This window comes from Trichechus manatus, unplaced genomic scaffold, assembly GCF_000243295.1.
Source record: "Trichechus manatus latirostris isolate Lorelei unplaced genomic scaffold, TriManLat1.0 scaffold00019, whole genome shotgun sequence".
In the NCBI taxonomy this organism is placed as follows: domain Eukaryota; kingdom Metazoa; phylum Chordata; class Mammalia; order Sirenia; family Trichechidae; genus Trichechus; species Trichechus manatus.
The window spans coordinates 11020428-11035365 of record NW_004443955.1 but is presented as its reverse complement, the minus strand read 5'-3'; the positions used below and the strand labels follow the sequence as shown (position 1 = coordinate 11035365).

At 41.1% G+C, this 14938-nt stretch overlaps 1 protein-coding gene across 1 annotated transcript in view; it reads right to left on the bottom strand.

Annotated features, from left to right (window-relative positions):
- TARS3 (threonyl-tRNA synthetase 3) overlaps positions 1-14724 on the bottom strand; it is a 102489-nt gene extending 87765 nt beyond the window's left edge. The window contains exons 1-5 of the mRNA XM_004372640.3: positions 14435-14724; positions 14175-14192; positions 13247-13301; positions 12109-12302; positions 4010-4133 (exon numbers count right to left, since the gene is read on the bottom strand). Of these exons, the coding sequence (XP_004372697.1) occupies positions 4010-4133; positions 12109-12302; positions 13247-13301; positions 14175-14192; positions 14435-14724 (681 nt within the window). The remainder of the gene's footprint in view (positions 1-4009; positions 4134-12108; positions 12303-13246; positions 13302-14174; positions 14193-14434) is intronic.
- Between the last annotated feature and the right edge of the window lie 214 nt (positions 14725-14938).

Below are 14938 nucleotides of genomic sequence, written 5' to 3'. Positions count from 1 at the left end.
GTCTGGGGACCATGGTTTCAGGGAACATTTAGGTCAATTGGCATAACAAAGCTTATTAAGAAAATGTTCTGCATCCTACTTTGGTGAGTGGTGTCTGGGTCTTAAAAGCTTGCAAGCGGCCATCTAAGGTGCATCAATTGGTCCCAACTACCGGAGTAAAGAAGAACAAAGAACACCAAAGACACAAGGAAAGTATTAGCCCTAGAGACAGAAAGGGCCACATAAACCAGAGACTTCATCAACCTGAGACCAGATGAACTAGATGGTGCCCGGCTACCACCAATGACCGCCCTGACAGGGAACACAACAGAGAGATCCTGATGGAGCAGGAGAAAGGTGGGGTACAGAATTCAAATTCTAGTAAGAAGACCAGACTTAATGGTATGACTGAGACTGGAGGTACCCTGGAAAGCATGGCCCCTGGACTTTCTATCATCCCAGAACTAAAACAATTTCTGAGGCCAGCTCTTCAGACAGGGATTGGACTGGACCGTGGGACATAAAGTGATACTCGTGAAGAGTGTGCCTCCTAGTCAAGTAGATACAAGGGACGAAAGGGGCAGCTTCTTCTGTCCAGAGGTGAGATGGGAAAGCAGAGAGGGTTAGGAGCTGGTTTAATGGACATGGGGAATCAGGGGCGGAAGGGAGGAGTGTGCTGTCGCAGAATGGGGTTAGCAATTAGGGTCGCATAACAACGTATGTATAAAATTTTGTATGGGAGTCTAACTTGAAATGTAAACTTCATTTAACTACAACAATAAAAAAAACAAATGTATGGGAAGCATTAAAGGCTTTTAAGCAGACAAGATTCACTATACATTTTATAACATCACTTTGGTAGCAGTGTGGGAATGGATTTCAGAGGAACAAGACAGCACGCAGGCAGTTCCTTTAGGGACCTACTACAGACTCTTGAGTAGTGGAGATGGACAAAAGTGAACAGGTTCAAAATACATTATGAAAGTAACATCTACTGGGCTTACCAATGAATTGGAGACTGGAGTGAGGGATGGGGCGTAACCACATATAACATCCAAGATTCTGGCTTGAACAACTGAATATGTGGTGGAATCGTACATTGAGATGGAAAGACAGGGGAGAAATAAGTTCCAGGGTTAAAAAACAGGACCTCCACTGTGGATATACTGAACTGAAGATTCTTGTATAATATGTAAGTGGAGATATCACATAGGCAGTAGTATAGACAAGACTGAGGCATGTCTAGATACAGATAGTTGAGAGTGGACAGTTCACAGATGGACACGACTGCTTAGAATGGGAGTTTAAAGAGGGAAGGGGGTTAGGACTCAGCACTGAGGAATTCTCAACATCTGGAGGTGGACGTAGAAGAGTGAGCCAGCAAAGAAGACTAAGAAGGAATAACTGAAGATGGGAATAAAACCAGGAACGCACTGGCACTGTGGAGAACAATTAAGAGAAGAGAGTGAGTGGTCAACCATCAATACTGCCGAGAGAATATACAGGTGGAGGGGGAGAGCAGTTGTTGAATCTAAAGGTGATATCCAACTCATGTCATACAAACACGGGGAGAGGCCACTGAACATGACTACAAACACGCCACAGAATTAGCTTCTGTCTGTGTATACAATCTTACTTTTATTTATAACTCCAAATAAGTTCTTTATGTTTTCTTGAGCGTGGTATCATAGCTGCACACCACTGATTTCGCCTGGAATTTTATCAAAGATTTAAAGTACAGCATATACCTCAACATATCCTTTTACTGGACATTAAGTTTATAAAAAGGGGCCCTGGTGACACAGTGGTTAAGCATTTGGCTGCCAACCAAAAGTCAACAGTTTGAACCCACCAGCCACTCTGAGGGAGAAAGAAGTGGCAGTCTGCTTCCATAGAGATTATTGTCTTGGAAACCCTACGGGGCAGTTCTACTCTGCCCTATAGGGTCGCTATGCATCGGAATCAACTCTGGCAATGGATCTGATTTTTTGTTTGGTTTGGTTTGGTTAAGTTTATAAAGGGAAACGCCAATCGGATATATTTTAAACTTGAAAGTTATATACTTTTATTAAATGCCTCTTATTTCTGGTGCGTGTATTTATCAATTTTACATGACCATTTCTCCTCCACTGTTTTTTTTTCACATGTACTTATCTAGAGGGCAGGGAATATTTCTTTTGTATGTTGCATTATACACTAAATATTCTTATAAATAGGATCATTTTAAAAAATAAAAGTGGAAAGAGCTTGCTATATAAAGGAGACTTGAATTTTTTAGTAAAGCAAAAAAAAAATCCTTTTACAAAATCATTAGTTTATCATTCTGTAAATCTGAGTTTCTAGATTAGCTTTTCTACAGGGGTTCTTTTTCATGGACATGCACTAAATATTCATAAAGTGATTTATTTTCAAAATCATGTTATATGTTCATAGTTACAGGCAAATGAAATATAAAACAAAAATTCTTTGTTTCTAAAAGAAGCTTCGAGATCTTGGAAACGTTATTTAACCTTTCTGAGCTTTGGCTACCTCACCTCTAAAATGGGATTAAAACAGTACCTGTGTGACAGACAGGGCTATGACGACCCAGTGATACAATACACCTGCAAGGTTGCAACAGTGCCTGGCTCATGACAAGCACTCAGTAAGCGTTACTTTGATCATTTTCATCAACAACCACAAATATTTATGGAAGCCCTATAATGCAGTGCCAGGTACTAAGTTAGTATCATGGTGGCAGAGGACATGTGGATTGGGCACGCTAAAAAGATTCCCCACTCTAATAAATGTCTTCTTTTCCATGAGTTCCCTGAATGCAAGGAGGGAAGGAACTCCAAAGATGCTGATGCCTCCACGGAACATTAAATTTGGAGGTTTCCTGTCCTCCACCATCCAAACTGCTGACAGACTGACAGAGTTCAGCAGCAGCAGACTGTTCAAGCAGAGTCCCAGGAATGACTCCTGCGGATGTACCAAGAGCTGGCCAGTGTGCGAAATGCCGACACTCAGGTGAGGCCGGGCTGGGGCCGACAGAGCGTTAAAGTGAACTGCCACGTTCAGTTCCATCCCCTCTTTCATTTTCTTCAGAGACTCACACTATCTGAAATGATCTCAGTGTTTGTTTTCTTGTTCACTCTCTCCTCCCATTAGGATATTGTCTGTTTCGTCCACTGCAGCACAAAGTCTGGCACCTGCATCCAGTGCGGCAGATCTGTCAGATGACCAAGTGAGTAAATAAATGCTATTTTTAAAGTCCAGGGATAATAACATTTGGGATGAAGTCAGGTGATGGTCGTTTAGTACCCGGAAGTAAAACACTAAATCACACATAAGCTGTTTATTTCTTTTTAAAATTACTCTTTCTCAATCACTTTTTTAAAATCACTTTTAAATGTACTTTTATTAATATTGTTTTGTTTAGCTGTTTAATGGCTATAGTTTGTATATTTTAAACAGAAAAGTAATTATAATACGGTAGTTCAGATCAGTATCTCAAGAAACTTAGCATAAGCTTCACAATTAATGTAACCTAAACTAATCATAGGTTAGGTTTTATGGAGACAATGAGCCACTTGAAGGGAGACTGCAAAATTAAGATGACAAAGTATATAACAGATCTACATAAAAATGTGACATTTATTTTATAGAATATTACATTAATAAGTATTTAAAGGATATATGAGACTTGATCGTTTTTCTCCAGTTCTCCCACACATATTAAATTATAAAGGAAATCTATTTTTAAGAGTTCATTAAAAATTTTATATTCAAATATATATAGATTTAATAATCAAAACATCCTAACTTAAGAAAACAATCATTTTAAGAAATCATAAGTATGAGCTATTTCAACAACTAATATGTTTGTACATTCTCATTTAACAACTATTTATTAAATATGTATTAAACACCAATATACAAATTTAAATCTTAGAGGGCCACAAAACTCATCATTCTTGACTTCAATATGTGGTTTCTTATACAACATAGCTTAAAACATAAATACTCAGTTTGGTTTTCAAATACTTACAGCCTGGGCTTCCTCATTATCAAACATCAGCAGCTCTAGAGTAGAATCTCCTTCCAGTGGACGGTCCAAGTCCCATAATTCACCATTTACTTTGGCAATCACTGTGTTTTCAGCCAGTTCTTGACTAATAAGGGAAAAGACACTTGGGAGTTACACAAAGAATAAAATAAAAATCACATATAAAGGCATTTAGGGACATGTCTTTCTGGTCTTTTTTCTATACCCCTCTCCCCCCAACTGCCACACACACGTTTTTTTCAAAGCAGAGTCGCCAACATAATTTTATAGTCTGCTTTTTCACTACCATGCCTTCCGACAGTCTTCTAGCACAGTCTAGAGATATCATATTTATTAGCACACCTTCCTGTGCTGCTAACCTAGATCATCTTTGTGTTCTGCTCTCACAGAGCACACAGCACAGACATCTGCGTGCCCTCTGTGCTTTCTGAGAACAGTCCTCGGAAGTGGAATTGTCAGGCCAAAGGGCATGTGCCATGTTTGAAAGACTTCTGATAAATATTGTCTGAGTGTACCACTTTCATGTACTCCTAAAGATTTTTAAATGTTTGTGAATATGATGTTGAGAATTGTTGTAATTTGATTTCTCTGATTATTAATTTTAGTAAATGCTTACTGTCCATTTTTACTTCTATAAATGGTCCAGGTCTTCTGCGTATTTTCTATCGAGGCGCTGATCTTTTTCTTTCCTTTTTGTGTGTCTTTGAGTAACATTTATAGTCGTTTGAAAACTACTGACAAACATAACATGTTAAGAGAAGAAACTTGAAAAGCACAGAGACAAAGAAAATCACGCACAAACCCACCACCCACAAATTATTTTTAAAATTTTGCTGTATGCCTTTCTACATTTTTTGATAAATATATACATCGACATATAAAATTTTATAGGATTATTTTGTATATATTATTTTGTAACCTACTCTTTAGACTTAGCAATATATCGTAACATTTTCCCTAACAGTAGACAGACTTCTAAAACTATGTAATAGTTGTAGAGGAACCAAAATTTGCTTAATTTTAGTTATTTATTTTCTGGGGTTTTTTGGGGGGGACAATTACAAATAATGCTACAACGAACATCACTGAACATATACCTTAGTACCCAATTATTTTCTCAGGAAAAATTCTAAAAGCAAAACTTCTGGGTCAAAACAATATGGCACTTCCTTAGAAAGCTAGAAATAGAAATAGTATATGATCCAGCAATCCCACTCCTAGGAATATATCCTAGAGAAATAAGAGCCATCACACAAATAGACATATGCACACCCATGTTCACTGCAGCATTGTTCACAATAGCAAAAAGATGGAAACAACCTAGATGCCTATCAACAGATGAATGGATAAACAAACTATGGTACATACACACAATGGAGTATTACACAACGATGAAGAACAAGGATGAATCTGTGAAGCATCTCATAACATGGATGAATCTGAAGGACATTATGCTGAGTGAAATACGTCAATCACAAAAGGACAAATATTGTATGAGACCACTACTGTAAAAACTCATGAAAAGGTTTACACACAAAAAGAAACAATCTTTGATGGCTATGAGGGAGGGGAGGGGTGGGAGGTAGGGGAAACACTAAACAGACAATAGATAAGTGGTAACTTTGGTGAAGGGTAAGCCAGTACACAGTACTAGAGAAGCTAGCACAGCTTGTACAAGGCAAGGTCATAGAAGCTCCATAGATACAGCCAAACTCCCTGAGGGACCGAATTGCTGGGCTGAGGGCTGGGGGGACCATGGTCTCAGGGAACATCTAGCTCAATAGGCATAACATAGTTTATAAAGACAATGTTCTACATTCTACCTTGGTGAGTAGCATCTGGGGTCTTAAAAGCCTGTGAGCAGCCATCTAAGATACTCCACTGGTCTCTCCCCTTCAGGAGCAAGGGAGAATGAAGAGAACAGGATACAAGGAAAAGATTAGTCCAAAGGACTAATGGACCATAACTACCACGGCCTCTACCAGACTGAGTCCAGTACAACTAGACTGTTGCCAGCTACCACTACTAACTGCTCTGACAGGAATCACATTAGAGGGTCCTGGACAGAGCTGTAGAAAAAAGTAGAACAAAACTGTAACTAACAAAAAAATACCAGACTTACTGGCCTGACAGAGACTGGAGAAACTCCAAGAGTATGGCCCCCAGACATAGCACAGTAATGAAGTCACTCCCGAGGTTCACCCTTCAGCCAAAGATTAGACAGGCCCATAAAACAAAACAAGACTAAAGGGGCACAACAGCCCAGGGACAAGGACAAGAAGGCAGGAGGGGACAGGAAAGCTGGTAATACGGAACCCAAGGTCGAGAAGGGAGGGTGTTGACATGTTTGGGGTTGTTAACCAATGTCATAAAACAATATGTGTACTAACTGTTTAATGAGAAACTAGTTTGTTCTGTAAATCTTCATCTAAAGTATAATAAAAAAATTTTTTTAATTTAAAAAAAAAAACTTCTGGGTCAGAGCAATGTACTTTTAATGATTTGTTTCAGAATATATCGCCAAATTTTCCTGCTAGCAGTGTTCAAGATTACCTTTTCTCTAGGTTCTCATGATATCCAAACACCAAACAAAACCCACTGCTGTTAAGTCAGTTCTAACTCATGGTAACCCCATGTGTTACAGAGAACTGTTTCATAGGGTTTTCTTGGCTGTAATCTTTAAGGGAGCAGATCGCCAGGCCTTTCTTCCATGGTGCCACCAGGTGGATTCAAATAGTCAACCTTTAGGTTAGTGGTCGAGCACAAACCATTTGTGCCACCCAGGGACCTCATAATATTAGGTACTATTAAATTGTATCATTGTATAATATATTGTTTTAATTTGCATTTCTGTGATTAACTTACACAGTAGTATATCACTATGGTTGAAAGCACCTACTCTAGTGTCAGGACAACCTGGGTTTAAACATGGAACAATTTACTCAGCCTCTTTAAACCTTAGCTTTCTTATTTGTAAAATAGGGATAACAGTACCTTCTTTATATATTCATTTTAAGGATTAAATAAGATACTTCGTGCAAAGCACTTCATGCTATGCCATACTCAGGATAAGAACTTAATAAATGCCAAGTATTGTTGTTATTGATGAAGCAAATGGAAGAAATTTAGGCCCCAGATGACTGTATGGAGAAGTGCTGCCCTGCCAGTCTGGACTACTCACTTCCAGACTGTTCATTGCAAAAGAGACTTCCATCAGATTTAAGCCACTGAGTTTTCTGTGGTCTCTTTGTCGCAGAAACTTAGCCTATACCTCAACTAATGCAGAAATAAGGACCTGGAAGTCAGTAACAAAAGCATGTGGCATTGACTTGGCAGATGAGCAGTGGGTTACACAGCAACCAATACTAAAGTGTGGAAAGCCAATAACCCCGTCATGGCATTACAAACTTGAGGCAAACCATGAGCTTATGCTTATGGTGGCTGCAGCACCTGAGGGAGCAGTTATAAAAAAAGGCAGAATGCTGGTACACACTAATTCTTGTTGTTTTTAGCAAGTTCCGACAGGAATAAGGTGAGCTCAGTGAGAACTGCCCAGTTTGCAAGCAGAGATGGAAGCGGTAGTGCTTTGCCAAGGGAGACTCCCTCTGCCTGGGGCCTGTGATGCCAACTGACTAAGAGTCCAGAAATGTAGGGCCATGCAAGGTGGGAAAAAGCAATCTACGTCCCAAATAGCAGGAGGATGGATGCTGATAGCCTTTCTCAAGGGCCACGAACACAAACAGACAACAGTGGCTTGTCCAACTACAGGGATTAGAGTAAAAGTGCTGCTCTCAACAAAACTGTTTCATAAGACCTCAGGAATGAGCCAAGTATAAAAGCCAAAAAATAAAAGGGTAAGACATCCCCATCTAGAAGAGTTCTTTAAGTGAGATTATTTTCACATGGAACTGATTAGAAAGCAACATCCTGGAAGCCTACTATGGTTAAATGTTGGGGGAATTGAACTGCCAAACAAACTACAGGCCCAGCTTACAAATACCTGGGATTGTTTGATCCTTAATGGAGCCTTCAGCCTCCAAGTGTGCACTGGCAAGAACTGGACTGTGCAAACCCTACAGCCCCCAAGGACGACAAACTCACCCACACTTCAGATATGGCAAACAAGGGTGATGGACAGCTATGAACCCCACAAAGAGCAAAATCAGGGCCCCCAAGGGACTGTGGACAAGACAGCTGCTCCAGAGAACTAACGGTGGCCAGAAGGGCTGATCCAAGTACTAACCACTGCCAGGCTGTGCCTCACAATCACTGCCGAGCAGGATTTGATGACTTCTGTATACCACTATCTACTAAATTTCTTGTTCTCTTTTCCAAATAAATGTTTTAATTGTGATTGTCTTGTGTTTATTCCACCATCATATGACATGGGGTGGGCAGACTTGTCTACTCATTTGTTGCTGGAATGCAAGGAGCCAACTGATGGGGTATTTTTCCTATCACTCAGAAACCCGAGGCTTTGAGCTGATGGGACCTGGAATTGTCTCACTTGGGGAGGCAGTGCATGTGTAAAAAGGGTGCTCGCAGATATCTGGATGGCCAGAGGGTGGACTGTGGCAGACTGCCCATTGTCCCTTAAACCATTCTTCCTCTTTACCAAGGTAAGGATGCTTTAACTGGGCACATGGCTGGCCAGCACATGGCTAAAGCTACATTTTCATTCTCTCTTACAGCTAGGTGTGGCCCATCGACCAGATGTGAGTTCATGGTGTGTAAGTGAAACTGAAGCATGCCACTGTGCTTCCCCCTACCTGCAGGTAGGTCCATGGACAAAACTCAGCTTCTACAGTAAACATGAACAAGCCCTATCTAGGGGATGACAGATCAACAGACAGGAGGCACCTGGGTCCATAAACGACTGCATGGACCAGAGATGTCCACCAGCCTGTCACCTCTACACTGTTCTGTGAGAGAATCTGAATTTGATGTCTACCTTATTTAAGGCACTGGATTTGAGCAAAAGTCCCTGGGTGATGCAAGCAGTTAATATGCTCTTCTGCTAACTGAAAGGTTGGAGGTTCAAGTACACCCAGAAGCACCTCGGAAGAAAGGCCTGATGATCTACTTCTGAAAAATCAGCCATTAAAGCCTACAGAGCACAGTTCTACTCTGGTACACATGGGGTTGCCAGGAGTCACAGTCCACTAGACGGCAACTAGCTGATTTACTGCAGCAGTTTAGCCTAGCTCAGTGGTTCTTAAACTTTAGCTTGTACTGGAAGCCCCAGGAGGGTTCATAAAAACATAGATTGCTGAGATGTTCTGGAGTAGGATGGGGCTCAAGAATCTGCTGTTCTAACAAGTTCCCAGGTGATACTGATGCTGCTGGTCCAGGGACCACACTTTGGGAACTACTGGCCTTACGGACACACTATCATTCATACTTCTTTCATCAACTGTTCCTTATGCATTTTTTCTACTGAGGTCTTCTTTAGGATAAATAGCTACGTGTAGAATTACTGGGTTCCAAAGGTTAGGGTTTACACATTTTTAAGGTTTTACAAGTCTCAAAAAGACTGCACCTATTCATCTTCCCACTAGCAGTGCCATTTCCCCATAGCTGCATCAATATTAAGTATTACTCCTAAATTTTTGACAAATTAATAGCTAAAACAATTATTTTAATTTATATTTCTAAAATTATCTTTTCCTTAGTGGAATTTTTCATCTTTTTTCTATTAATTTGAAAAAACACTTAGATAGCACCCATTCATTTTGGACAGACAGACAGAAAGAACACTCGGCTGCTAACCGAAAGGTCAGCAGTTCAAACCCACCAGCCACTCTGTGGAAACCCTGGTGGCTTAGTGGTTAAGAGTTCGGCTACTAACTAAAAGGTCAGCAGTTCAAATCCACCAGGTGCTCCTTGGAAATCCTAAGGGGCAGTTCTACTCTGTCCTAGAGGGTCACTATGAGTCGGAATCAACTCAATAGCAACGAGTTTGGTTTGGTTAGCCACTCTGTAGAAGAAAAGATCTGGAAATCTGTTCCTGTAAAGATTCCAACTCAGGAAACCCCATGGGGCAGTTCTATTCTGTCAAATAGGGTCACTATGAGTCGGAATCGACTCTATACCATACAACAAAAAAACATATATATATTGCATTTTTTCCACATCCATCACTTCTCTTTTAAACCTGTTGTTTACACATACTCACTTATTTTAGTATTTCTGTGTAGTTTAAACCTGTCCATCTTTTCCTTAATGATTTCTACATTATATGTTATGCTTAGAAAGGCCAATCCTCCCAAGAGCAGGAACAATACCTATGCAATCAACTCTCAGTTAACCAAGGGAATGGGCAGTATAATATAATAAAGCTATTATTTTTTAACTATGTTGTGTATAGTCATTTCACTGGACCCTTATGTATTCTTATAGTTTTTCCGTTAATACTGTTCTCTAATCCATTTTTTAAATCATTTTTAGGGCTTTCCTTTTGTTTAAATCTTCTTTTTCTAGCTGCCCACGTTGGATTCTTAGTCTATTTTTATTCTTTCTTAGTCAATAATGAAAGCTTTCAACACTACAAATTTGCTTCTGATTACCATCAGATTGGATGTGTTCCATAGGTTTTGATATATACTCTCCTCATTATAAGTACTTCCTAAGAATTTTGTACTTGCTTTTCTTTCCTTTTATCTGAGTTGTCTAGAAAAGTGTTTTTTTGTTTGTTTGAATATCCAAGGCTTGTTTGTTTTGTTGTCATTTAATCTGGTTACTGAGTTTGTAATTGATTTCATTTCAGTCACGGAATGTGAACTATATCCTTTCTACATTTTACCAAAATTCTGGGGAGCCTAAACCATGACCACAAGTGTACAGAGATCAGTAACTGCTGCTAAGTCCACCTGTTATTATTCAGACATGTATAACCTTATTTAATTTTTGCCTATTTGATCTGTCAAAAACTGAGAAAGGTATGTTAAAGTCCACTACTCTTTGGTTTCTGTAATTTTCTCCTTGTATTTCTGATCTGATGCTACATTATTCAACACATAAAAGTTTGTGGCAAACCATCATAAAAGTTCGTGGCAATTTTACTGTTCAGCAATTTTTTAAATAAGCTTCATTATCTGATTCAATGATATCTGTCCTGAAGTCTGCTGCCCGATAGTAGTATCACAACCACTGCTTTTCTCTCATCTGGTTTGCCTCATACTGCCCATTCTTTTAGTTTTGGACAATTTTACTTTTAGATATTCCTACAACCCCTCTGTCATTAAACTTGAGGGTAGAGTTTTTAAAGTGGTATTCTGTGGAAACCCATATCACTAGGCATACAATGAAAAGCATTGTGCTTTTTATATACTAAGTTTATTTACATGGCAGTTTTGAGTTATAGCTTCCTTATAATTGTATTTAATGCTAGGAATTAACAATAGTCAAAACAAAATAACTTCACTAATGTTCCTAATTTCCCAGAAGGCCAAAGTACTTATTTCAGGGTTGGTAATAGCTGTAACACATACACCTTCAATCTGTAATGAGTAAGTACTTTTCTACATTTCTAGAATCATTTTATTTTTCAGAATTTTTTTTACATAGAGTATTTCATTTAATCTTTACAACCTCATGAGGTAAATGGGAAAACTATTATTAGTCCCACTGAAGATGTAAGAAAGGAGGGTTGGAAAGCTTTTGGGACTGCCTGAGTTGGTTCACAGAATGCCCATGGTTAGTTACTAATGGAGCAATGATTTGGAGTTGTTTCCTGACCCCGAGTCCAACAAAAGACATTTAAAACTCACTAAAATTATTTGATTGAAGAATGAAGTCAGTGTAATGTGGCTTGTCAAGTATCATAGATTTTTTTTTCTCTACTATGTATTTTTACTAGAACTTTAAAATGTGGACCTTTTAAAGACAGAGATTGTCTTTTGATATTTAATTACTTATTTAAATGGCCTCTTTAGAAGCCAGAAGACAAAAAGTAATTAATTATATTTAATTTATTCAATTGAATAAGAAAAAAAATATTTTAGCAGTCCCTAAGAAAACATTTTCACCAGGCTCTGGTGCAGGTACTTAATACTGAATATCTTCTCCAAACTATGGTTTACCTAATCTCAGCAGCCACTTGATAAGGGGTTGTTTTCCAAACTTGCCCTTCGACTGTTTTCCCATCAGCCACTCTTACTGTGATCGTGTTGCTTGTATTCTCTTTTTCACAAATGCCAAGTAAGAGCTGATGATCTTTATTCAATACTTCAAACAGCTTCAATCTTTCTTTGATGAAATCTGGTTGCTTTCTCACCTGAAACATCAGAACACAGCTGTTAACGTACACAGGCCACTTCTTTCTCACTGCTTAGCTCTACATCAGTTTCACCCCTCACTGCCGTCCTAGCTGCCACAGGTCATTCCCATTGTTCAGTCTCTGCTACTCTACTGACCGCCTGAAGACTCCTCTTCGCTCATCTACTTCCTTCTTCATGCTCAGGGCCCACCTCAAAAACCACCTCTTCTGACTGCTACATCCTACTGGCGTCGGCCTTTCTCACGTTTCCAGCACGTGTACTTTTTTTTTTTTTTTTGGTTGCCATTGAGTAGATTCCAACTCATGGCAACCCCCATGTGTGTCAGAGTAGAACTGTGCTCCATAGGTTTTTTGGAAATAGATCACCAGGCCTTTCTTCTGAGGCACCTCTGGGTGGACTCGACTGCCAACCTTACAGTTAGCAGCTGAGCACATTAACTGTTTGTGCCACGAAGGGACTCCACACGTGTACATAGGGTCACACAGTTCAGCACTTAGTTATATACCACCTATCTTGTTCTCTAGTTGTTTTCTGCTGTGGTTTTCTTAACTCCTTAACCAGATGGATTCCTTTAAAGCCAGGTATTCCTCCTTTGTTCCTACCACAATGTTGATGCTCAATAAATACCTTCTGGTTGCTTAAATGGTTTATATTTCAAAAAAAAAAGCAAAGTAGCTAGTTTCTAAACACAAAAGAAGGAAAGGCTCTATCATCTCATCCTAAATAGACTAAGGGGCACTTTAAATATAGCTGCGTGGCTAGCTCATCTCTAAGACAAGACACTTTGAACCTAAGTTTTGCAAAGTTTTAAATATACTGTGGCCCAAGTAGTAATTTAATTACTAATTATATTTTTATTAAAAATCCTGGGTAACTAACCTCATGAGCATGTTTACAATTACTGGTAGTATTTTACATTATTCCCGTAGCAATGACTCACCTCACTATCAGGCCCACTTTCCCTCTCTTTTTTAGCATCCTTTTCTCGGCTTTGACTATTAGAAAGCTGAGAGAGAAAGGTAAATTATAAACAACTTATACCAATGACAAGAGAGAGGAACACATCTGAAACCTGAGGAGGGAGGGAGCCACTGCCAACGGGCAGCAGTTCCCCAAGTTGAGAGGCTCACTGCTGGCTCTCCTGATTGTCACTTAAGGACCCTTGACGGGTTAGTCCTGTCGGGGTTCAGTCCTTCCTGTCTTTACATTTCACACATTCTTGCTAAGTACATTTAACCTGTTTTGTCCTTTAAAGTTTTTCCTCTAAACTTTAAGCAAATAATGTCACTGGAAAATGTGACCTGCCATCAGGGACTTTAAACGCACTATTTCATAAACTTGTTGCTAAGGCACCACAGTGACATTTGAGAAAGAACTGAAAAACATCCTGCAGGCTGAGAAAGACTTCAGACTTAGAAAGTTTATTATGTTATAGGAAGATGATTTGTCCTTTAATGAACTAAAATGTTAAGATACTGTATTAAATAATAATGTTAAACATAACAGATGTCCTCTCAATTCTCAATATAGGCCGCCAAAACAAGCAAACAAAACAAAAACCACCTCTCCTAAATAGCTGAGAACCAAGCATTAGAGGGAATGGAACGACTTATCTATGTAGCTGTTGGCCTTCCTACCCAGGCAAAGATAATCCAATTTCTTGAATAATGAGTTTCATTTTTTCAAATGAGCATGCTGTTTCTGCTACTGAGCAAAAGTTGTGGCAGGCATCGTAATGGAAGAGCTGAGAAATTACATCAGTAGGCCAATCTGGCAATCGCTGGAAACACAGCGGTTCCAGGGTGTCATGGGCACTCACTGGCTCCCCAGGCTGCAGCAGGAGCACAGGGCAGGCACACCTGCGAGGCACGGGGCAGGGCTGGGTGCTCCTTGCGGAGCGCATCCTGCAGGCATTGGGTGGGGCAGGGCAGGGTTCAGTGGGCACACGCTGCAGGCGCCTCCTGCACGCCGCATCTGCCCTCCCAGAATCGAAAACCGCTATCTGTGGGCCATTCCATCGTTAGCGAAAGGGAAGCAAGCTTGCGCGGTCCGCGGCTCAGTCAGGGGCGCCAGAAGGCGCACGGCCAGAGGTTCCCACCCGAGCCCCAGCCACCCCCGGCGCGCCCGCCCGCGCTTCAGCGCCGCAGGAGAGACAGCGCTCTCCACCTTCGCCTGGCGGTTCAGCTCCTCGGCCAGGCACAGCCGCAGGCGGTACAGGCGGTGGCGCAGGTCGCGGTTCTCGGCCCGGAGCTGCGCCACCTCCCGTGTGAGGCACGGCCCCTCTCCCGGGCACCGCTGGGGCGCGTCCAGCTGCTCGTCCCTCAGGCGCTGCACCTCCGCCCACAGCCAGCGGATGTCCTCCTCCTGCCGCGCCAGACGCGAGGCCACGGCCTCTGCCGCCAGGGTCTCCGCCGTCATGGCGCCCGCCTCCCGGAGGCCCGGTCACCGCGCCGGGTGGCTGTGACCGCGGCGGCTGCTGCGACAAGAATCCGGGTGAGGCGAGGCGGAGGCGGGCCTCCGGGCACTGTCGGGGCGGGGCCAACAGTGGCTGAGTGTAGGTGGGGCGGGGCTCTGGGCACTGTTGGGGGCGGTGCCAGGAGGGGATAAGGGTAGGCGAGGCGGGACTGGGGTG